This window comes from Neoarius graeffei, chromosome 13, assembly GCF_027579695.1.
Source record: "Neoarius graeffei isolate fNeoGra1 chromosome 13, fNeoGra1.pri, whole genome shotgun sequence".
NCBI classification, from domain to species: domain Eukaryota; kingdom Metazoa; phylum Chordata; class Actinopteri; order Siluriformes; family Ariidae; genus Neoarius; species Neoarius graeffei.
Window position 1 is genome coordinate 35,049,843 of NC_083581.1, and position 24,900 is coordinate 35,074,742.

At 42.3% G+C, this 24,900-nt stretch overlaps 1 protein-coding gene across 5 annotated transcripts in view; it reads left to right on the forward strand.

Annotated features, from left to right (window-relative positions):
• Window positions 1–21,470, forward strand: part of LOC132896642 (FHF complex subunit HOOK-interacting protein 1A) — a 37,649-nt gene extending 16,179 nt beyond the window's left edge. For all 5 annotated transcript variants that reach the window (XM_060937627.1, XM_060937629.1, XM_060937628.1 and 2 more), the window contains 10 exons: window positions 1,532–2,164; window positions 11,478–11,636; window positions 13,563–13,649; window positions 13,742–13,909; window positions 14,031–14,110; window positions 14,262–14,467; window positions 14,692–15,717; window positions 15,815–15,993; window positions 16,079–16,199; window positions 20,611–21,470. In XM_060937627.1, the coding sequence (XP_060793610.1) occupies window positions 1,532–2,164; window positions 11,478–11,636; window positions 13,563–13,649; window positions 13,742–13,909; window positions 14,031–14,110; window positions 14,262–14,467; window positions 14,692–15,717; window positions 15,815–15,993; window positions 16,079–16,199; window positions 20,611–20,822 (2,871 nt within the window). In that variant the 3' untranslated portion in view covers window positions 20,823–21,470. The remainder of the gene's footprint in view (window positions 1–1,531; window positions 2,165–11,477; window positions 11,637–13,562; window positions 13,650–13,741; window positions 13,910–14,030; window positions 14,111–14,261; window positions 14,468–14,691; window positions 15,718–15,814; window positions 15,994–16,078; window positions 16,200–20,610) is intronic.
• The last annotated feature ends 3,430 nt before the right edge of the window (window positions 21,471–24,900 follow it).

The following is a 24,900-nucleotide window of genomic DNA, read 5'->3' on the forward strand; positions in this document are numbered from 1 at the left end:
CAATATTACATATCTGTGAGTGGCAAAAGTATGTGAACCTTTGCTTTCAGTATCTGGTGTGACCCCCTTGTGCAGCAATAACTGCAACTAAACATTTCCGGTAACTGTTGATCAGTCCTGCACACCGGCTTGGAGGAATTTTAGCCCATTGCTCCATACAGAACAGCTTCAACTCTGGGATGTTGGTGGGTTTCCTCACATGAATCGCTCGCTTCAGGTCCTTCCACAACATTTCCATTGGATTAAGGTCAGGACATTGATTTGGCTATTCCAAAACATTAACTTTATTCTTCTTTAACCATTCTTTGGTAGAACGACTTGTGTGCTTAGGGTCTTTGTCTTGCTGCATGACCCACCTTCTCCTGAGATTCAGTTCATGGACAGATGTCCTAACATTTTCCTTTAGAATTCGCTGGTATAATTCAGAATTCATTGTTCCATCAATGATGGCAAGCCGTCCTGGCCCAGATACAGCAAAACAGGCCCAAACCGTGATACTACCACCACCATGTTTCACAGATGGGATAAGGTTCTTATGCTGGAATGCAGTGTTTTCCTTTCTCCAAACATAACGCTTCTCATTTAAACCAAAAAGTTCTATTTTGGTCTCATCCGTCCACAAAACATTTTTCCAATAGCCTTCTGGCTTGTCCACGTGATCTTTAGCAAACTGCAGACGAGCAGCAATGTTCTATTTGGAGAGCAGTGGCTTTCTCCTTGCAACCCTGCCATGCACACCATTGTTGTTCAGTGTTCTCCTGATGGTGGATTCATGAACATTAACATTAGCCAATGTGAGAGAGGCCTTCAGTTGCTTAGAAGTTACCCTGGGGTCCTTTGTGACCTCGCCGACTATTACACGCCTTGCTCTTGGAGTGATCTTTGTTGGTCGACCACTCCTGGGGAGGGTAACAATGGTCTTGAATTTCTTCCATTTGTACACAATCTGTCTGACTGTGGATTGGTGGAGTCCAAACTCTTTAGAGATGGTTTTGTAACCTTTTCCAGCCTGATGAGCATCAGCAACACTCTTTCTGAGGTCCTCAGAAATCTCCTTTGTTCGTGCCATGATACACTTCCACAAACATGTGCTGTGAAGATCAGACTTTGATAGATCCCTGTTCTTTAAATAAAACAGGATGCTCACTCACACCTGACTGTCATCCCATTGATTGAAAACACCTGACTCTAATTTCACCTTCAAATTAACTACTAATCCTAGAGGTTCGCATACTTTTGCCACTCACAGATATGTAATATTGGATCATTTTCCTCAATAAATAAATGACCAAGTATAATATGTTTGTCTCATTTGTTTAACTGGGTTCTCTTTATCTACTTTTAGGACTTGTGTGAAAATCTGATGATGTTTTAGGTCATATTTATGCAGAAATATAGAAAATTCTAAAGGGTTCACAAACTTTCAAGCACCACTGTAGTCATCTTCGGTCAGTTAGGATTAATATCTGTTCTCTCCTATTTGTTCAGTCTGACATAAAAACAATTGTCTAACACACTACTATGTTGTTAGGTTTTGCGGATCCTGGAAAAGCATGAGCCAACCCGCAGCGGTGGCCATCTCTGTTCGGGTCCGATCTCCGGCGACGAATCGAGTGCTGTGCAAAACTACGTGGAGCACATGCTGTTCCTCCTGACAGAAGAGGAGTGCGGTGTTGGCGGAGCCATGGGCCCCATTCTGGAGTTTGTGTTGATGGAGAATGTAATGGAGCGCCTGTTTGTGTGGAGCCTGCGTCGTGACTTTACAGAAGCGGCAAAGATGGAGCAGCTGTGTATGTACGAGATGCTTGTGGCACGGGCACGGCAGCCCCTCCTGCACCACAAGCCCATCCTGGGTCCATTCGCCATGCTGCTTTCCTCCTGTAGCTCCAGCTCAGCACCAGTGGAAGCCGAGTTGGTGCGACTGCTGCACCGGCTGTGTTGCATGCTGGTACGTGATGACTCCACCCTCCAGGTCTTCCTCTTCCACAGTGGGCAGGATCAGGGTGCTGCCAACTTCCTGCTCTTTTCATTGCTGTTGCCTTTTGTGCACCGTGACGGACCGGTGGGTGCGCAGGCCCGTGATGCTCTTGCCCTCATTGTGGCGTTGTCAGCGCAAGATATCACTGTGGCCAATCACATCACCCAGAACACCTACTTCTGCCCGGTGAGTGGTGTCGGGATCCATAGTCCTGGTATCCATTTCTTACTGTTATGTTTCCTAACATTGCGCTTTGTTTCACAAACTGAATATGAGCAAATTGAATTGTAAACCGTATTCACATTAGTTTGTGTCTGAGAAGAGCTCCTGAGTTTATAAATTTAAGCCTCGCTCACAACCTGCCGTACATGCTGCTACGGGCGGTCTACAGTAAAAAATTTGGCAAAACTGTGCTTGAGACTTGCACGACACTTGCATGTGTTCAGCGCCGTAGAAGGTCGGAGATTGCCCGTGGAGACTTTTGGTCCTGCACATGCAAATTCTACGGGGCTTGCAACAAATCAAGAACACATACACTACGTACGGGATCCGTGCTCCTTTTGTACACCTGAATCAAGTCAGCAGCACGGCTAGTAGGGGCTTTTTGTGATGACAGTGAGACGTACGAGTGACGTGCCTCAGAATTATTACACAAGTATTCCACACTTGCTATTTGTGCGGCCCACAAGACAGAAGTACATCTCACTTTCTACCCCATGTGTGGCGTGCACGCAGGGGCAAGACTCTGGGTATATATATTGGGGAGGTACATGAGTACGAGTATTCCCTTAGTAAACATGAGTATAAGGGAATAATACATTTTATTAAATTGTAAAAAATCCCAACTAAATGGGGTATCGTGGCTCAGGTGGATAAGGCGCCATACCATAAATTCGGGGACCCGGGTTTGATTCCGACCCGAGGTCATTTCCCGATCCCTCCCCGTCTCTCTCTCCCGCTCATTTCCTGTGTCTACACTGTCCTATCCAATAATAAAGGTGAAAAAAGCCCCCAAAAATATTTAAAAAAAAATCCCAACTAAATAGCCCAACAGTTTGAGCACTGAAACACACTTTGACTCCGAGCTACTGTCCTGCTCCTACTCCTGCTGAGTGGTGGGATGGGGTGTTAGGATGTCCTTGTCCTTATCACTGAGCATGGCACAATGGCCTGACAGCAATGATGGGATTGCAATGTCCTCACTTCTGGGCGTTGTTAGCTGAAACATACATGAAAATCAGCATATACAACCCCGATTCCAAAAAAGTTGGGACAAAGTACAAATTGTAAATAAAAATGCAATGCAATAATTTACAAATCTCAAAAACTGATATTGTATTCACAATAGAATATAGACAACATATCAAATGTCGAAAGTGAGACATTTTGAAATTTCATGCCAAATATTGGCCCATTTGAAATTTCATGACAGCAACACATCTCAAAAAAGTTGGGACAGGGGCAATAAGAGGCTGGAAAAGTTAAAGGTACAAAAAAGGAAGAGCTGGAGGACCAAATTGCAACTCATTAGGTCAATTGGCAATAGGTCATTAACATGACTGAGTATAAAAAGAGCATCTTGGAGTGGCAGCAGCTCTCAGAAGTAAAGATGGGAAGAGGATCACCTATCCCCCTAATTCTGCGCCGACAAATAGTGGAGCAATATCAGAAAGGAGTTCGACAGTGTAAAATTGCAAAGAGTTTGAACATATCATCATCTACAGTTCATAATATCATCAAAAGATTCAGAGAATCTGGAAGAATCTCTGTGCGTAAGGGTCAAGGCTGGAAAACCATACTGGGTGCCCATGATCTTCGGGCCCTTAGACGGCACTGCATCACATACAGGCATGCTTCTGTATTGGAAATCACAAAATGGGCTCAGGAATATTTCCAGAGAACATTATCTGTGAACACAATTCACCGTGCCATCCGCCGTTGCCAGCTAAAACTCTATAGTTCAAAGAAGAAGCCGTATCTAAACATGATCCAGAAGCGCAGACGTCTTCTCTGGGCCAAGGCTCATTTAAAATGGACTGTGGCAAAGTGGAAAACTGTTCTGTGGTCAGATGAATCAAAATTTGAAGTTCTTTATGGAAATCAGGGACGCCGTGTCATTCGGACTAAAGAGGAGAAGGACGACCCAAGTTTTTATCAGCGCTCAGTTCAGAAGCCTGCATCTCTGATGGTATGGGGTTGCATTAGTGCGTGTGGCATGGGCAGCTTACACATCTGGAAAGACACCATCAATGCTGAAAGGTATATCCAGGTTCTAGAGCAACATATGCTCCCATCCAGACGACGTCTCTTTCAGGGAAGACCTTGCATTTTCCAACATGACAATGCCAAACCACATACTGCATCAATTACAGCATCATGGCTGCGTAGAAGAAGGGTCCGGGTACTGAACTGGCCAGCCTGCAGTCCAGATCTTTCACCCATAGAAAACATTTGGCGCATCATAAAATGGAAGATACGACAAAAAAGACCTAAGACAGTTGAGCAACTAGAATCCTACATTAGACAAGAATGGGTTAACATTCCTATCCCTAAACTTGAGCAACTTGTCTCCTCAGTCCCCAGACGTTTACAGACTGTTGTAAAGAGAAAAGGGGATGTCTCACAGTGGTAAACATGGCCTTGTCCCAACTTTTTTGAGATGTGTTGTTGTCATGAAATTTAAAATCACCTAATTTTTCTCTTTAAATGATACATTTTCTCAGTTTAAACATTTGATATGTCATCTATGTTTTATTCTAAATAAAATATGGAATTTTGAAACTTCCACATCATTGCATTCCGTTTTTATGTACAATTTGTACTTTGTCCCAACTTTTTTGGAATCAGGGTTGTATAATATTAATTACATAAGTATATAGATACTGAAATGAATGTTTAAAGCAGGGGTCACCAAACTTTTTTCTCTGGGGGCCACATTGTCGTTCCTGACTATGATGGGGGGGGGGGGGGGGGGGGGGGGTCGGGTCAGCTATATAACATAGAATTGTATGACCCAGACAAATATGACCACCAGCAGGCCTTATTGTGTAGTAGAGATTACTAGCCTGGCACAGCCATCCCCACTACTATATCCACACTCCTATATCAACACTTGATTCCTGGCACATATTTGTTGATCTTTACTAGTGGTTTGCAAAAGTAGTAATCGAGTCTTCACACTTTGTTTTAATTTGAAATACCACAGATATTCCATTTATTTATTTTCTGATAAAAATAACATCAAATCTGTCAAGGTAAGAAACATCTGCCTAGTTGAGGTGATTGACACTGGCAAAGGTGAGTGGAAAATTATAAATTGTAGGTAGGCCTGTTGATATTATTAATAATATTAATAATAATTGTGTGCAGCACTTAATAAAGGTCAAATAAATAGGCCTATAAAATAAATACATTTAAAAAAAACAGTGAAATTATAATAATATGAGCAATAGATCAATAGATCACAGCAGTTGTGCTGTGTCCTGCACGTCATTGCTCTCATCCATGGCCAAAGCAAAAAACTCGAATTCTGACGCTTTCTCATTCAGCTGGTCATACACGTTGTCCCCCAAATCTTCGGTTCGCCTGGTCATAGTAGGTGCGGAGAGACTCACCGCGTTGAGCGCATCCTTCTTGTCGGGACACACCTCCTCGGCCACAGCGAGCATGCATACTTTAACAAAGTCCCCATCAGTAAACAGCTTTCCATGGGTAGCTAGTAGATAAGCTACCTTATAGCTAGCTCGGACAGCAGCCTGGTTGATCTGGGTTTGGCGAAGGAATACATTCTGTTGTGCAGCCAGTCCGCATTTCATCCTCCGAATCCTGTCTTCTCTTGTTTGCCCTCGCAAACTAGCATACTCTTTGTGGCGGGTTTCGTAGTGACGACGCAGATTATATTCTTTGAAAACCGACACACTTTCTTTACATACAAGACAAACTGCATGGTCCTTACACTGAACGAAAAAATAATTGGTGGTCCACTGTTCTTTAAAAACTCTGCACTCTCTGTCAGCTTTTCGCTGACCGCTAGCCATTTTGCTGTCCTGAACACTGACAGTTCTCTGCGCGTGCGCTGTCTGTCACTGCTTGATCGCGAGCATATGATGAAAATTCGGAAAATATGAATAGTTCATTTTATAACCAAATATCAATTTTAATTGATAAAATCAACAAAATACAAGATGCAGACATGTTATTATTTGCCAAAAAGCAATTTAAAAAAATAGGCCATGACCACTTTTGGGGATTGCCTCATATATAGGGCCGGTTCAAGTGGTGGGGGGCAGAGGGGCTGGGGGGCCGGTCAAAGGGGGGTGGCGGGCCGTAGTCGGCCCGCGGGCTGTAGTTTGATGACCCCTGGTTTAAAGCATGTGTATTACCTGTGAAAATCCCTCTGGCAGGGTGCTGTGCCCTCTGCCGGCTTGAAGGCATACTTCTTCCTGTCCGTGCAGGGCTCTTCGGTGCTGCTACCATCATCATCAAACTCTTCCTCCTCCTCTCCCTCTGCTGTTTCAGGCTGGGTTACTTCACTTTTGCTCACTTCTTCTTGGGTCCCATTTTCTAAACTTTAAACTGAAAATTTTTAAATTTTTCCCACAAAATATCCAATGTTCAGTCGAAAAACAGATGCAGAATGCTGCAGACACGCTGGTTTTATACCCACTCCTGGCTTGCATCACACACAAGTTGAGTGATTGTAACGTGCTAATCACATGCGTCACACACAGTTCACAAGTGCGGGCTGAACTCGTAGTGCAGGAAACTGGTAAAATGCAAGTCTCACACACTCCACACTCACTGAACACATACTGATCACACGCATCAGATATATACGCTTTCCACAGTCTAACGGCGCAGTTTTTCCCACGCCTCAAGAAAGTCAGGTGTACAACCTGTACTTGACAAGTACTTTGCCCGTACTCCTCCCCCAAATTTTCCCCCGGGTTCACTGCGACCCTGCAGCACGGCTGCGAGCTACCAAACCCTGCGACCCATGCGTGTCCAAAACACTTACGGTGGGTTGTGAGTGAGGCTTTACATTATAGAAGACTCACTAATGTTAATCTTGATTGGCTTTGAAACATATAACTGTCCGGAATCGCAGAAACAGATTTCGTTGTCAAGTTTCAATCACTTATTGTCTTAGCTGCATGTAGAAATTTCAAGAAAATTTCGAGTTTCATACGATTGACTTGAAAGAATGCACTCTAGAACAAATCCAAAAATTCAGACTAGATCAAAAGTAATGGCACCCTATAAACAGAAAACCCGTCATTGTGTGTCTATAGTAGCCGACACTCTGCAGTGGCTGAGCTGCATTACTGGAAGATTTAGCACACAGCGCACTTAGGAGGCGCTAAATGTTTCACGGTTTAATTGTCATTTTGTCTTTTTAGCTCTTACTGAGCTTTGCTTTTTCTGGATTTTTTTTTTTACGCGTTCATAAAACATAAATCTCTCATGAGCACCTTTTGTGATTTATCTGCATATGGACGTAAGTATGAAGAAAATCAATGCAACCAAAACAAATTTAAATGGAAATTTTATATTTGGTTTGGCTTACAAAAACATTTACATACAACTTCACTGGATAATTGATAAATGAGACCCATTTTAACCTAACTGTTTACGTCGATTGTTTTTCTATAAGAGACATGACTTTACAGTGGCCTGCTGCCTAGATTAAACTGGCCACATTGTTCTGAAATGTTTTTAATTTGAATCTCGTATTGGTCTGTGTTGGTGAGTTTCTGCATCGTCTGACTGGGTGGAATATTTTGAATTCTCTGTATAACAGTAAAAACTTCATGAAGTATGTTTATTAGGAGTGCAGAGCCAGGCATGTGTACACACACACACACACACACACACACACAAAACCCTTATATAACAGCATTACTGTAATTACAGGAAATAGGAAAGGGAGGGGAGGCTTAGTGTGAAGTCCAGCCGTTCTTCTAGAAAGGACAAGACAGAATAATGAATGCTTCATACCCCAACAACTTAGACACTCTGTTGGATCAGCCATGTTGAGTTCAAACTCATTGATCCAGAAAAAAATTATGTAAACTTCTTGAGAAATGTCGACTGTTACATCCATGGCTTTAGTATTTATTAGATGCGTGTTTGTTTATGGGGATGATGAGTGATTTCTGTCAGATTTGACTTGTTCCTGTGAAATATTATGATGCTGGGGAAAAAACTGAGAGAGGTGTTGAAAGCTGGCTTTACTCCAGTCACTGGCTCAAAGCCATAACAACTCCATTCAGTTCTGTACACACACACACACACACACACACACACACACACACACACACACACACACACACATGCTAGTGATATCATTCCAAAGACTTCCCCACATGGCAGCATGTTCCCACCCCCTATTTAATCCGTGTTTGATGTTAATCCCATACACAAATCTCTGCACTTGGTAAAGGGAGTGGGTTTGTTTTTTTTTCGACAAGTGTCATGGAAACTCTCAGAACTTAAACTCTCCAAGCAAAAATGCTTCAAAGTCCAAGAGGTTGCAGAAAAGTTTAGACTTGTATTAAATCAATTAATAAAAGCCGAGTTCGGTCTGCAGAGTGAACCGACTCGAAATCACAAAGTTCTCATTTTATACTGTCTCAACAAAAAGCACAGCGTATACAAATAATCTCCTTGGTTAACATGTCACATCATACCACTTTAACATTTTCTATTGGCCAGTACATCTCACGCTTCTCATATTTTGTATCAACCGAGCCAAATTTTCCAGTATGAATGGTCAGTTCAGGAAGAATCAAAACATATGATAAGAAGTGATACATCATGAACAACACAGCATTCAGAGCGTACAATACAGGATTCGAAATGACTGGTGTCAAATCAGGTTAAAGGCTGATACAGGCTGCAGGTACAAACAAACACAACACTTGTGTCCTTGGTCAGTCTACCACACCATAGGATTAAAAAAAGAAAATGCACATTGCAGGCGGCACGGTGGTGTAGTGGTTAGCGCTGTCGCCTCACAGCAAGAAGGTCCGGGTTCGAGCCCCGTGGCCGTCGAGAGCCTTTCTGTGCGGAGTTTGCATGTTGTCCGCGTGGGTTTCCTCCGGGTGCTCAGGTTTCCCCCACAGTCCAAAGACATGCAGGTTAGGTTAACTGGTGACTCTAAATTGACCGTAGGTGTGAATGTGAGTGTGAATGGTTGTCTGTGTCTATGTGTCGGCCCTGTGATGACCTGGCGACTTGTCCAGGGTGTACCCCGCCTTTTGCCTGTAGTCAGCTGGGATAGGCTCCAGCTTGCCTGCGACCCTGTAGAACAGGATAAAGTGGCTAGAGATAATGAGATGAGATGAAAATGCAGCTTGTAACAATACCTGATTCAGAATAACTTGATAAAATGTATTATATTAACATGCAAAACACTCCAGAATGAACAATTGCTTGATTCAACATGGTTTTGGCTCGCTCATTACAACATATGATAACACTGTAGGTGCTGGAGTTAGAATAATACACTTTTTGAATAGGCCTGTGATTTAATAGAAAACAACCTTCAGTATAAGCAATCTCAATGTCTTTACTGTATTCGTAAACCAATTTATTATTTCTTTTAATAGAATTAACTTAATTTACTCTTTACTGAAAATCAACATACTTGGCTTTGAATTAATATATAATCATCATAAATCACATTACTGCTTATGGGATTACATCAAGGTGTGTGTGTTTACATATGAATCAAAATACAGTCATCATAAACCAAATTATTGTTTATATGATGACATCAAGGCATGTGTGCATGGTTACATATGTATGTGGTTACATCAAGGGTATAAAATCACCACACAAGCAGACAGAAGGACCACAACAATTTTGAATTCTCTGTTCTGTTTATTCAGGAGGTGTTGATTAATTTCCTATAACAGCAGCTCTGAGAGTACTTCCAGCTGCAAGGCAAAGCACACTATTCTATTCATGCGGTGTATATAATACGTTATAGTTTCTGTAGTATCACAGCACAGTGGATACGCCATGTGCTGTTCTTTAACAAAGAAAAATATAATTTTTGATAAAATGAAGGGGACTTTTTGAACAGTTATGGAATGAGTCTCCCATGTTAGCAGTCATTTAGGGCATTTACCAAGCAAAAGCAAAATTCATACTTTTGGTTGGTTTGCTGTGTGGTTTGGCTGGCTTTCAGTTTGCACATAGCTAAAAGAAACAAAGGCTGAGGTGTATGTAATCATAAAACCAATTAATTTGTTGTCAAGTGTCCACTTGTTTCATATGGTCCAATCCTACAGAAGAGCTACTGTAGCACAAACTGGTGAAAAAGTTAATGCTGGCTAAAACAGAACGGTCTCAGCATTAACTTTTTCAGCAGTTTGTGCTACAGTACGGTAGCTCTTTTGTGGGATTGGACCATATGGATTAGCCTTCGTGCCCCATGTGAATCAATGAGCCTTCGACACCCATGACCCTGTCGCCAGTTCACTGGTTGTCCTTCCTTGGACTACTTTTGTTCAGTACTAACCCCTGCATACCAGGAACACCCTACACAATGTGCCATTTTGGAGATGCTCAGACCCAGTCATCTAGCCATCACAATTTGGCCTTTGTCAAAGTCACTCAGATCCGTACGCTTGCCCATTTTTCCTGCTTCCAACACATCAACTTCGAGAACTGATTGTTATCTTGCTGCCTAATATACCCCACCCCTTGACAGGTGCCATTGTAATGAGATAATCAATTAATCAATGTTATCAGTGGTCATAATGTTATGGCTGATTGGTACATATATAAGAGCACTAATATGTATATTTTCTGCCAGAGAAAAGTCCTCAAGACAAAATGTAAGTGATAGCAGGAACCTACTTGTCTCAAGGGCATTTCACAACATTAACTCATCTCATTATCTCTAGCCGCTTTATCCTGTTCTACAGGGTCGCAGGCAAGCTGGAGCCTATCCCAGCTGACTACGGGCGAAAGGCGGGGTACACCCTGGACAAGTCGCCAGGTCATCACAGGGCTGACACATAGACACAGACAACCATTCACACCTACGGTCAATTTAGAGTCACCAGTTAACCTAACCTGCATGTCTTTGGACTGTGGGGGAAACTGGAGCACCCGGAGGAAACCCATGCGGACACGGGGAGAACGTGCAAACTCCACACAGAAAGGCCCTCGCCGGCCACGGGGCTCGAACCCGGACCTTCTTGCTGTGAGGCAACAGCGCTAACCACTACACCACCGTGCCGCCCCACAACATTAACTATAAATATTAAATATAAAATGATAAAAGCATGATGTGTCATTCTTTTTAAAAGGAAAAAAGTAATTGGCTATTAGTTGTGAGGAATAAAGCACTTCAGAATGCGCTGTTATACAAAAGAGTAAACTTTGGGATGGTGATGGTCACATCGTACCCTCATTATGGACTTGGATTATGATTCTGATTTTATAATAACTCCTGTCTCTCACAACAAGTTACATGTGTATGTAGGTCTTGGCCACAGGGTTGAGTGGTCTGTATTCCTGGCTTCCGGCGAAGCTGGAGATCTACAGTGAAGAATGGCATTGTGTGGAGGAAGCGGATTGGATGCAGGTGCCAGCACTCATACAGTTCCTCAACTCTCTACACTTCTGCAGCACAGTGTGTAAGGTGAGGCAGTGTCAGAAACGTGCATCCCAAACTGTGAAACTTCATCCGCATGAAAAATGAAATTATCAAGTTGTACCTATTGGTGGTGCTATAGCACAATGGTTTATGTTTTGGCCTAAGTCATTCATTCTTCCCCTCTAATTGATTGGCTTATGTCAAATCCATCTGGGCCCTCATCTTGGACCCGCCCATTAAATTCCACCATTATGTTTATTTATTTATTTTTTTCCCCCTGATTTTCTTTGGGGTTGATGTGGTTAGGTTGAGCCTATAGGGTTAAGGGCCTTTCCCAATGGCTCAATAGTGGCAGATTGGCAGTGCTGGGGCTCGAACTCCCAACCCTCTGATCCTCGAATCAGTAACTCTGAACCAATGCTTTTTGCATCATAAAAACCTTTTTTTCAAGTAATCCTAGGAATTTTGGCTGTTCATCAAACAATTGGTTTCAAGCTACTCATGGACATCTGTTCCTCAAAAAAATATGGCCACCACAATCAATTCATTACATTACATTACAGGCATTCAGCAGACACTCTTATCCAAAGTGACGTACAACATACCCAGAGCAGCCTGGGGAGCAGTTGGGGGTTAGGCGCCTTGCTCAAGGGCACTTCAGCCATTCCTGCTGATCCAGGAAATCAAGCCGACAACCTTTTGGTCCCAAAGCTGCTTCTCTAACTTTTAGGCCATGCAGAACCTAAATTATGCAAATGGATGTAACTCATGATAGGATAAATACTTTCGCACAAAATATGAAAAGTTTGTTCAGGAACAGATTTTGAGAAAATCTGCCAATTTTGGGGCATGGTCATTGTTAGGGGGTGGGGTTAAGTTCCAATAACTGTTTCTCAGGAATCAAGTCCGATCGAGTTGAATATTGGTATGCTGTATCTGTATGGGGTGGTACGGTGGTGTAGTGGTTAGCACTATCGCCTCACAGCAAGAAGGTTCTGAGTTCGAGCCCAGCAGCTGACAGGGGCCATTCTGAGTGTGAATGGTTGTTTGTCTCTATGTGTCAGCCCTGTGATGATCTGGCGACTTGTCCAGGGTGTACCCCGCCTCTCGCCCGTAGTCAGCTGGGACAGGCTTCAGCTCGCCTGCGACCCTGTAGAACAGGATAAGCGGCTACAGATAATGGATGGATGGATGAATGGATGTTAGTACAGTGGTGTAGTGGTTAGCACTGTGACCTCACAGCAAGAAGGTTCTGGGTTCAAGCCCAGCAGCTGACGGGGGCCTTTCTGCGTGGGTTTCCTCTGGGTGCTCTGGTTTCCCCTACAGTCCAAAGATATGCAGGTTAGGCTAATTGGTGGCTCTAAATTGACCGTGAGTGTGAGTTGTTGTTGTTGTTGTTTGTCTCTGTGCCAGTCCTGTGATGATCTGGTGACTTGTCCAGGGTGTACCCTGCCACTCACCCACAGTCAGCTGGAATAGGCTCCAGCTTGCCCACTACCCTGCACAGGATAAGTCTCATCTCATCTCATTATCTGTAGCCGCTTTATCCTGTTCTACAGGGTCGCAGGCAAGCTGGAGCCTATCCCAGCTGACTACGGGCAAAAGGCGGGGTACACCCTGGACAAGTCGCCAGGTCATCACAGGGCTGACACATAGACACAGACAACCATTCACACTCACATTCACACCTACGGTCAATTTAGAATCACCAGTTAACTTAACCTGCATGTCTTTGGACTGTGGGGGAAACCGGAGCACCCGGAGGAAACCCACGCGGACACAGGGAGAACATGCAAACCCCGCACAGAAAGGCCTTCGCCGGCCACGGGGCTCGAACCCGGACCTTCTTGCTGTGAGGCGACAGCGCTAATCACTACACCACCGTGCCACCCACAGGATAAGTGGTTACAGATAATGGATGGATGGATCTGTATCCTGTGAGTGTGTGTGATTTTGTTTGTTTGTTTCCAGGTAGCCCATCACACTGTCAGAGCTCAGCTGCTTGGGTACATCTATAACGGTTTCCTTGTGCCAGTCATGGCGCCTGCATTACACAAGGTGATTATTGGTTGTTTACTTGCCTTTATTTATTTTGCCTTGTGATCTCTGATTGGTCTTAACTTGTTCTACTCTGCGTGTTAACTGATCAGTCGACGTTGGAGGAAGTGATGACAACAACAGCTTATCTGGAGCTCTTTTTAAGGCATATTTCTGACCCCGCCCTCCTTCAGACCTTCCTTATTTTCATCCTCAAGCATCGTCATGACAATGTCAACATTCTTGATACGCTCGTCAGCAGAATCAACACTCCTTTTCAGGTTTGCATGTGGTTTTCATTATGTGTCAATATTAAATATCACAATCAGCAATGAACAGTGTCGCTAGCTCCGCCTCCAATCACCTGCTTCAGACTATTTCTATTTTTTCTCGGCGTTGTAGTTGGGGACGGTATCTCTGGCTCTGTTTCGCACTCTGATTGGTCTGTACTGTGAGGACGTCATGCTGCAGCTCATTCTCAGGTAAAACTAAGACTTCCTGTTTCTCCTACCGTCTTCCTGTTGAGTATAATGAGTGAGTAGTAATACCATATTACTGATTTATTCATATTATGTTTCCAAATGTGGTCTTTGTGTGGTCTTTTTTAATCCACCTCTTCGTCTTGTCTTTCAGGTATCTGATTCCATGCTCTCACCTGCAGTGTAAGGGGCAACGTAGACTCCGAGAGCGAGACTGCTACTCTTCCAGTGCTACTGCTTTTATCTCTCTCACTCCTTCGTTCCTCATGGCGAGACCCTGCACTTCCCCAACACTCCCCCCTAAACCAGACTACATTCTCTGGTCAAAGGTCACTGAAGGGCTGCTAATGGGGAACATGGGTAATGATAAAACAGCTGATAGAGTGTTGAAATTGTCTAATCCAAATGCTGTTCAGAACTGATCTGTGTATAGAAGTTTGTGTACTTTAAAAAATAAAAGGAACTACAGCAATTAAACTAGCACTAAAATTATTAATACACTGTGGTCCCTATTATCTCGATTTTTATAATGCAATATTTCTAATATTTCTCCTATAAACCTACTGGTGCACCTTTCATTCCAGGGTTTGAAGATCTTTTCGTTGGTGGGGATGGTTTGGGAAATTCTCACTGGATGAACTCTGAACCACTGATACACAAAAACTACCTCCAATACTTGAGTGATGCACGCAGCATCATCAGCACCAGCGTGCAGGCGTGTCAGGTATGGTCTGCCCCTTATGACGGACTCAATCCCTCATCCGGGGACTACCAAGGAGAAGAGGAGCTCAAGGAGCAGGACGATGGAGAGAGGGATGAGGACGAGTGTCCACCTCTCACCACTCCTCCGCTCCAACCCCCACCCCCACACAAGTCTAGTTTGAGTCGGACACCAGAGCTGGAATGGGACGACAGTTATGATGCCGCTCCAGATGTAGAGGAAAACCAGGATTTCCATTTTGTAGAGCATCCTCAAGCTCCGCAACACATTCAGGAGATGCGGAAAAGTGCCATCATGCTGATTCACGGGTCTTACATCGAAGACTCAGAGTTCCAGGATGATGTATTGGTTTATAATCTCATTGCACAGAAGGATGCACAAGATGACCGGATTGCGTCTTTAAAAAACACTTCCAGGAGTCAAAATGGCAAGACAATGGAAACTGAAACAAACAACACACACCTTTACACCAACAGCTGTACAGAGATTGACATGAACAATAAGGTGCAAAAGCAGGAATCAGAAGAAGCTTCTTTTTTATTGAATGGACATACTGATGAGAAGAAAGCAGACCAATCGAATGATAAATCTGCTCACGTTCACCAGAACCAGAGCACGGTTTTAGAAGAGGGACATCAAGATACGTCCAACACCTCATTTTTGGAAAATACTGGAGACGACTTTATTTCCCAGTGCCTCCAGCTCATTGACTGGGATAAAGAGAGCATGCTGGGAGATAACGTTTATTTCCAGAGGCTGACTGTGCTATTGCATGGCGAAGAGATGGAAACTGACTTTACTTCGATTTGCACTGATGATGAAGATGATGAGAGGAATGAAGGAGCCGAGCAGGGAGATGGTGATGGAAGGAAACATGTCATGTTTACAGGTGAGGGGTTTTTTTTCTCAGAAAGGGAACTCTTAACTAAACAAATAGTTTGCCTGAACCACGGACATAATTTACTGATTTCTATGCTCTCCTGCAGGCCCTTTCATCAGCGTGCTGCTCTCTCGCCTGGAGAACATGCTGGAGAATTCTGTGGAAGTGAACCTTCTGGTGACGGGAATCCTGGCTCAGCTGGCAGCATATCCCCAGCCCCTGCTGCGCTGCTTCCTGCTTAACACCCAAGCTGTGTTCCAACCCAGCGTCTGCTCTCTCTACCAGGTCTCATTTTTTTCAGTAATAATGTGTATAACTCATGTAGTGTGGAGATTGTATTCGCAATGACACACACGTGTTCGTATTTCAGGTACTGGTTTCTGTGGGTTGCCAGATTGAGCAGATTGCATCCTCCAGGCCAGAGTTTGCTCAGATGGTACGAGATGTCGCTCAGTATCTGCTGCTCAGAGACGAAGCCTTAAAGGATAGAGGTGAAAATGATTTTTGTGCATGTTTTGGTTAGGACTCTATGGATGAATTTTAGTGAAAATTCAACTACTGTTCAATTTTTTAATAATATTTATGTATACAAGGCAAACGATAAATCCATGTTCAAATTACTTTTTGAAAGTACAGTATGTTGAAACCTTTTCTACACACTTGTTGCATTTAGGACCAGGATTCCTATAATTTTTTTAGCTATTTTTTTTACACTCCCAAAAGAGAATAGAGTAGGGGAGGCACGGTGGTGTCCTGGTTAGCACTGTCGCCTCACAGTAAGAAGGTTCTGGGTTTGAGCCCAGGGGCCGACAGGGGCCTTTCTGTGCGGAGTTTGCATGTTCTCCCCGTGTCTGTGTGGGTTTCCTCCGGGTGTTCCGGTTTCCCCCCACAGTCCAAAGACATGCAGGTTAGGATAATTGGTGGCTCTAAATTGACCGTAGGTGTGAATGGTTGTGTGTCTCTATGTGTCAGCCCTGTGACGATCTGGTGACTTGTCTAGGGTGTACCCCACCTCTCGTCCATACTCAGCTGGGATAGGCTCCAGCTTGCCTGCGACCCTGCACAGGATAAGCGGTTACAGATAATGGATGGAAGGAATAGAGTATGCGTCATATGAGTATGTTTTAGCTGCTTGATCTCAAATAATACTAGGAATAGTAACAATCTGAATATCCCCCAGTGTCATACTGCCAAGGCCAGAACTCATTTCTTTAGAGACGGGTCTCTGCCTGGAATTCACTCCCTGAGGCAATTTCCAAGTCTCTATCAGTATCCATTTTTAAACGTAGCTTAAAGTTGCATTATTTTGAAAGATGGTTGTACACCTAGTTCTGTTAAGTTTGATGATAACATTTGTGAATAGTACTCTTATAACTGATAACTCATTTCTATATATTTCCTTAAAATATTTTCATTAATTTTATATTATTTGTAATTATAATTATTTGTTTTTACAGCACTTGTAAATTAGGTATGAAGACCCCATTTTGGGAACCTAGTAAAGATTATTGTTTTGTAAATGGCGTTCACTATGTAGTCCACATGACAATATAATACATAATGTTACATTATGTTATATGTAGTATTAGCAAATATAGTGAATATGAAGGAAGACATTTTGCATTAGATCATAAAAAAATGATTACGCCTGCATGAAGACAAGTCAAAGATGGATACTGGGTAAATAAATCAGAAACCCATCCATCCGTCCATCCATCCATAAATTATCTACGATTATCTATAAAGCTTATCCAGCAGGGTTGCAGGGGAAGCTTGAGCCAATCCCAGATGACTTTGGGTGAGAGGTGGGTTACACCCCGCTCAGTTCACCAATCAACTGGCACAGAGATGAACAACCATTCACACTCACATTCACGCCTATTGGCAATTTAGAGTAACCAGTTGACCTACTCTGCATCTCTTTGGGAGGAAACCAGAGCACCCAGAGAAAACCCACACAGGCACCGGGAGAACATGCAAACTCCACACAAAAAGACCCTAGTCGACTGGCAGGTTCAAACTCCGAACCTTCTTGCTGTGAGACAACACCACTAAGACACCACTGTGTCTTATAGTGTAACTTTACAGACTCGTGAATATTTGAATGCGTTCCAAGCTCTGCCTTTTTGTTTTTTAACCTTCTATAGGCATGCCAGTTAAACACAGTACTGTATTTGTATATGGAGTTGTATTTCATGGTTGTATGCTTTATCTGATAAGGCGCTTTCCAGAGCAACTTTTTCATAGTTCTTAGAACTCTTGGAGGACGTTCCCTCTTTTTTGTGTGTCCGCACTGCAGGAAGTGTAGTTCTTAGAACACTTGTGAGGGACGTTTTTAGCTCCTGCTTCAGGGTACGTATTCTCCCAGCACAAGAGGAACCACGAGAGACATAAGTCTACAATGATTGGTCCTGAGTAAGTGCATGTTGACTGGTTGAACATGGGCCAATGCAGCACTGGCAACTGTCTTTTTTTAAAATCCATGTCAAACATTAAAAAAAAGTCCCTCCCATGCCAGGATCTGGTCTTCCCAGGCAGTCTCCTGTCCTAGTACCCAGCTCTTTGAGGCGCACGGGTGCGATGCCGATCTCCGTTTCTGTAGCCCTCAGCCTCTCGCCTACTGCATAGCTAGGGTTATAGTGGGAAGGCTAGTCCTCTAGTAACCGCGAGCTGGCGTAGTTGTTATCATGTTCACCTCTCAACTGGGAGATCGTGAGTTTTACTTGTGGTCGGATCATAGCAAAGACCATCATAAAACTGGTACCTACTACCAGGGCCGGCTCTAGGTCTTTGGCTGCCCTAGGCGAGATTGAGTTTTGGTGCCCCCCCCCAAGAAAAAAAACCCTCTTATAACATCTAAATAACACTTTAATCTAATCACTCTATTCTATTACTATTAAACAATGTACGGTGCATGGACAATAAACAAGAAGTCATTTTTATCTTTTTCATTATTGTTATTATTGTTATCATTATTAACATAAAGTGTCACAAAGTAAAATGACCACACAAATTCAATACATATCTCCATATAATGGGCAAAAACTCTTCCGCACCCTGTTCAGAGTATAGTGCATGGACAATAAACAAGAAATTATTTTTAGTTTCTTTTTTGCTATTAAAAGTTAAGTCATCTCTGAAGAATTAACAAATTAAATGAATAAAAAATTCTACATTTCTAAATTGTGCAAACTTAAGCACCCTGTTAGGACATCAATGGGCTGTATTTTCAAACAAAAGTGCTATTATGGGTACTTTGTTATTGAAGTCTGTTGCTGTTTGCATCTAGTTAGCTAGGCAGACATTGATTCAGGCATCTAAAATATTAATTTGCCACTATAATGGTTGATATGAGAGATTAGATCAGACTTACGACTTCGCTCTATTTGTTTCTTCCTGTAGCCTTCGTTTGCGCCCTTGCGCACCCGAGAGTTTGGATTTCTTCATTTAAGCACTTGTAGTCTGAGCTACTTTTTGCAGTGGATAGCCATTCTCATTCCCCGATGAACACCGCTCCCCCCGCCCCCCTTATAACCTATCATTGTGCATTTTTAGTAGGCATAAGGAAATCACTGACCACTACTGCGTAGGCTACACTTGTTTTTCAACCTTTTTGAGCCAGGGCGCACTTTTTTCAATGAAAAAATCTCAAGGCACATCACCAATAGAAAATGTTGACTGAAACTAAAACGCTGTTGCCAATATTTACAATATACAGTCATTCTATAATTTTCCACGGTACACTTGGTGATCTCTCACGGCACACTAGTGTTCCGCGGTACTAGAGTTCGGCAGCACAGTGGTTGAAAACACTGTACACCACTGATGCACTTGGTAACATCTCCATTCAATAACTCCATCCCTCCTTTTTGGTGGGGTTTTGGTCGCCCTTGGCGCCCCTGGGCACACTTTGCACTTAGGCTATTACATGGCCAAAACAGAGAATAGCCGCGGATGCATACTTGTGCGCCCAAAGACACACTATAGACAGGACGAACCACTGTTGAGCGCTTATTGTTTCATGATTAACAACCACCACCACACCCCACCCCGCTTTTTTTGACAAATCGCACCCTGACTACATGCTTTGCTGTACAATTAAATTAGGCTAAGACATTATAATGCTGACTCGTTTTCAGAATAGTGGAAGTCATAATTTTTCTCCCCCCGTTTCTGCGCCCCTGGATGGACGCAGTGCCCTTAGCATTTGCCTATATTGCCTATGCCATGGGCCGGCTCTGCCTACTACCGGTACCATCTGACAAGGCACGCTGCAATACAGATGCAAGTAGGGAATCAAACTCTTGAGGTTATGTAAAACGTTAACAATGGAAAGAAAACAGCTACTAATATTTGTATTAAAAAAATGGTACAGACAAATGGAGAAGTCCAGGCTTTACTGAGCATATATGCAATGGAGGAAATACAGTGCAATTTTGTTACGTCTAAGTGAAATATAAAAATCTTCATTAGCAGTTCCTGCTAATATCACACTAGCAAGATGGCTTATGTCACTTCAGCATTCTTACTGGTGGTGTGAATGCAAACAGAAAAAAAAAATCCTTGAAGGTATGTAGTTTTTGAGGGAGCTTCCCAGTGGGTAGTTCCTCTTAAGTTCCTTGAACTGTTTGGTCTGAAAGTGCCGATAGACCTGTTAGCAATGGGTGTGGCTGGAATGGGTGTGGCCAAATCCACTAGTCAGAAGGGGCGTCTGTTCAATTTGGACATGTAGTGTATTCCAGGTTGATGGAAACTAAATGGGTGAAAAGTATTCATGACACAAGAACAACCTTCCTGTCAAGCTTTCTTTACACTGTGGCCAAATTTGGCTAAAACTCGCAATAGACATAAAACAATTTCCTCCATTTGTCTACCTTTTCCCCGACCCTCACTGTCTCTCAGAGCGAGATTTCCTGCAGGAACATGGACTCGGCTGGTTTCCCAACGGACACGTCTCTGGGCGGCTGCTGAAATCTCTCCCTCCATGTCCCAAGATTCCTCCTCAGTCCAGGAACAGAGTGTTTGCCACATTCCTTTATGCTGAGTTCCTGAAGGAGCTGGCAGCCATCGCGCAGGAACACTCCATACGCCCGGACTTACTCATGCATGAGTAGAAAAAACAAATTATGAAAACTTCCTCAGTGCAATTTGTGTCCAAAATTAACCAAGCGTACGTGTGATTAAATGCTTATTTCCGGTTTTCTAAATAATGTGGGTTTTTGTCTGATACTTAAATTGTAGCTCTTTGTCAAGAGTGATCTAGAGAAGGCTGCAAATTAAAGTTGCAGTCTGTAATTTTTTAAAGTGTGTGTATATACAGATACTAATTTCACAGATATGGAAAATGTGGAAAAAAAAAATCACATTTTTTTTTCCTCAGCCCAGACAGTTAGCTCTGCCCTAAGATGAAAGACAGATACTCAGCTTGGCCTCTTATTCCTAAAAGACCACCTTAAACATATAGTTCAGGGAAAGGGAAAGGTTTGTTAGTGTTATCATTACAATTGTTATTCACCTGAGACAGCTCAAAAATACAAACCGCACCTTTAATGGCTTTATTACTGTGCGTTGTTAGTATAAATTATACTAGCTTGTATGAGGTTGGGGGGGCAGGAGGTGGGGTTGATGATGCTCTAGTTGTTTGCTTTGGTTTGTGTCTTGTGTGTATTTACAAATGCACTTACACTAGTTATGTATGGAATATGTATTTCATTTGCACTTTGGTTTTATGATGTTCTGCATATTTTGGACAATAAACCAGACAAAGACCAATTTTGTGACTTTTGTTACTTTATTAAATATACAGTGGTGCTTGAAAGTTTGTGAACCCTTTAGAATTTTCTATATTCCTGCATAAATATGACCTAAAACATCATCAGATTTTCACACAAGTCCTAAAAGTAGATAAAGAGAACCCAGTTAAACAAATGAGACAAAAATATTATACTTGGTCATTTATTTATTGAGGAAAATGATCCAATATTACATATCTGTGAGTGGCAAAAGTATGTGAACCTCTGGGATTAGCAGTTAATTTGAAGGTGAAATTAGAGTCAGGTGTTTTCAATCAATGGGATGACAATCAGGTGTGAGTGGGCACCCTGTTTTATTTAAAGAACAGGGATCTATCAAAGTCTGATCTTCACAACACATGTTTGTGGAAGTGTATCATGGCACAAACAAAGGAGATTTCTGAGGACCTCAGAAAAAGCGTTGTTGATGCTCTTCAGGCTGGAAAAGGTTGCAAAACCATCTTTAAAGAGTTTGGACTCTACCAATCCACAGTCAGACAGATTGTGTACAAATGGAGGAAATTCAAGACCATTGTTACCCTCCCCAGGAGTGGTTGACCAACAAAGATCACTCCAAGAGCAAGCATTGTAATAGTCGGCGAGGTCACAAAGGACCCCAGGGTAACTTCTAAGCAACTGAAGGCCTCTCTCACATTGGCTAATGTTCATGAGTACACCATCAGGAGAACACTGAACAACAATGATGTGCATGGCAGGGTTGCAAAGAGAAAGCCACTGCTCTCCAAAAAGAACATTGCTGCTCATCTGCAGTTTGCTAAAGATCATGTGGACAAGCCAGAAGGCTTTTGGAAAAATGTTTTGTGGACGGATGAGACCAAAATAGAACTTTTTGGTTTAAATGAGAAGCATTATGTTTGGAGCAAGGAAAACGCTGTATTCCAGCAAAAGAACCTTATCCCATCTGTGAAACATGGTGATGGTAGTATCATGGTTTGGGCCTGTTTTGCTGCATCTGGGCCAGGACAGCTTGCCATCGTTGATGGAACAATGAATTCTGAATTATACCAGCGAATTCTAAAGGAAAATGTCAGGACATCTGTCCATGAACTGAATCTCAAGAGAAGGTGGGTCATGCAGCAAGACAAAGACCCTAAGCACACAAGTCATTCTACCAAAGAATGGTTAAAGAAGAATAAAGTTAATGTTCTGGAATGGCCAAGTCAAAGTCCTGACCTTAATCCAATCGAAATGTTGTGGAAGGACCTGAAGCGAGCAGTTCATGTGAGGAAACCCACCAACATCCCAGAGTTGAAGCTGTTCTGTACGGAGGAATGGGCTAAAATTCCTCCAAGCCGGTGTGCAGGACTGATCAACAGTTACCGGAAACGTTTAGTTGCAGTTATTGCTGCACAAGGGGGTCACACCAGATACTGAAAGCAAAGGTTCACATACTTTTGCCACTCACAGACATGTAATATTGGATCATTTTCCTGAATAAATAAATGACCAAGTATAATATTTTTGTCTCATTTGTTTAACTGGGTTCTCTTTATCTACTTTTAGGACTTGTGTGAAAATCTGATGATGTTTTAGTTCATATTTATGCAGAAATATAGAAAATTCTAAAGGGTTCACAAACTTTCAAGCACCACTGTACTTATTAATTAACAATTATTCGCCAAAAGCTCGACTTCAGTTATTATTTACCGATATTCACTGAGCGTGAGGTGGATAATTGTTAGAGTATAAATACACAGGTGATTATTTTTAAAAAATCATGATAAAAAATAATTTATTTCAGTCTTTAAAAGTAGCATGCAAATGTAATGCGCGGTGCAGAGTGTCACTTATCTATGCTGACTCACATAAAATACTTTATTTTGAAATCGATAAAATAAATCACAATTCCACCTTACCTTTGAATAGTTTTAGACCAAACTTCGTAGCATCTTTAGTGCTTTTAGGAACAGCATTTTCTTTCATCATTTGTAATTCTTCCTCACTTACGGTGACAAAACGATTTGCTGCCATTTTGCCGAGTTGCTTGGGGTGATTATCGAGAAATAGTCTGAATTTCTCGACCAATCAATGCACGTAATTTCAATTTTCTGTAAACACTTGTGTATTTATGCTAAACTTAAATTTAAAAATTTTAAAACTTTAACCCAAAATTTAACTCCGGCAATTTGCACCCAAATGCAGTCAGTCAGCTGAGACATGTTTGGCATCTGATATTTACTTATTTTATCTATCTATTTATTTATTTATACAAATCAAACACCAAAGCTGAAAAATCTAACATGGCCAAAGCACAGGCTAAGTTGGTAAAACTGGATTAGAATAAACATAATCCTAAAACAATCTTCAACAAAAATATACTCAGGTCTCTCTTTATATTTAAATGCTTCCAGTTCCAAAAAAAAAAAATCCAAATTCAATTCCAAACTTTTCCGTTGGATCAGATTCTGTATTTTTCCCCATATCTGATCCACATTTTTGTTTTTTGCTGGTATCAGCTGGATACCTGGGTTCCTGCAATACTGGGTTGTCACCATTTCGGGAATTACTTCTAATTAGTGACGCAGTGCTTGCTTCTGCGTGTTTCTTCTTAAACTTGTTCATCTTCCGTACAAATTTCGATTTCGAATAACTCAATAACCGTACGTCGCACACAGACAAGCAATATATCAAAACGTCCGGCTCGATCGGACTTGCTATGCTATTACTGCATCGCGAAAAAATCGTCCAAAATTTCCCATTCATTTCTATGGAATTAATTGGAAAACATAGCACTTTTTCAAACCTCCGCTGCTCTGGCATGCTTTCACCTAGAGACATGATTCAAACTTTAAAACATAGAGAAACTTCTCCTGTGTGGATCTGGCATTCAACTTTTTTGCTAGGTTCTATACTTTTTGATCAGTCCAAGCTCAAACACCATGTGGGTGCCTGGAGAAAATCAGGCTTTATAATGGGTGTCTATTGCGTTACACACCAGTGGGACTCAGGAATTTAGAGTGTAGGCAGCCTGAAACAAAGGCTCAAACTTTCTCCTTTACACTGTGTTTTCAGCCACAATTTTCACTCTACACACACAATTTTCTCAAAAGTAGTAGCCACACTTGTCCTGATTCACACAATGTGTCTACCTACACGATAGGATTTACAGTTTTTGAATGAGAAGCCTGACAGTGAGGAGAGGACAGGCGCGCTGCCCCATAGACTCCCATTATAAACGTGGCAGCGCTTGTACTGCAAAATCAGAAAAGTCACTCGTTTTAACTCGCTCTAGCGTCCTCATTTTTTACACTACAGACAAAAAAATTACATCAACGTGTTCAGGAGAGCCTTGTGGCACTCAATGTGAAAGAATTTTGTGAATATCTCCTTCCGTTTTCGTGTAAATCCCCGTTGTTTGGAGGGTGCACTCTGAGCAAAT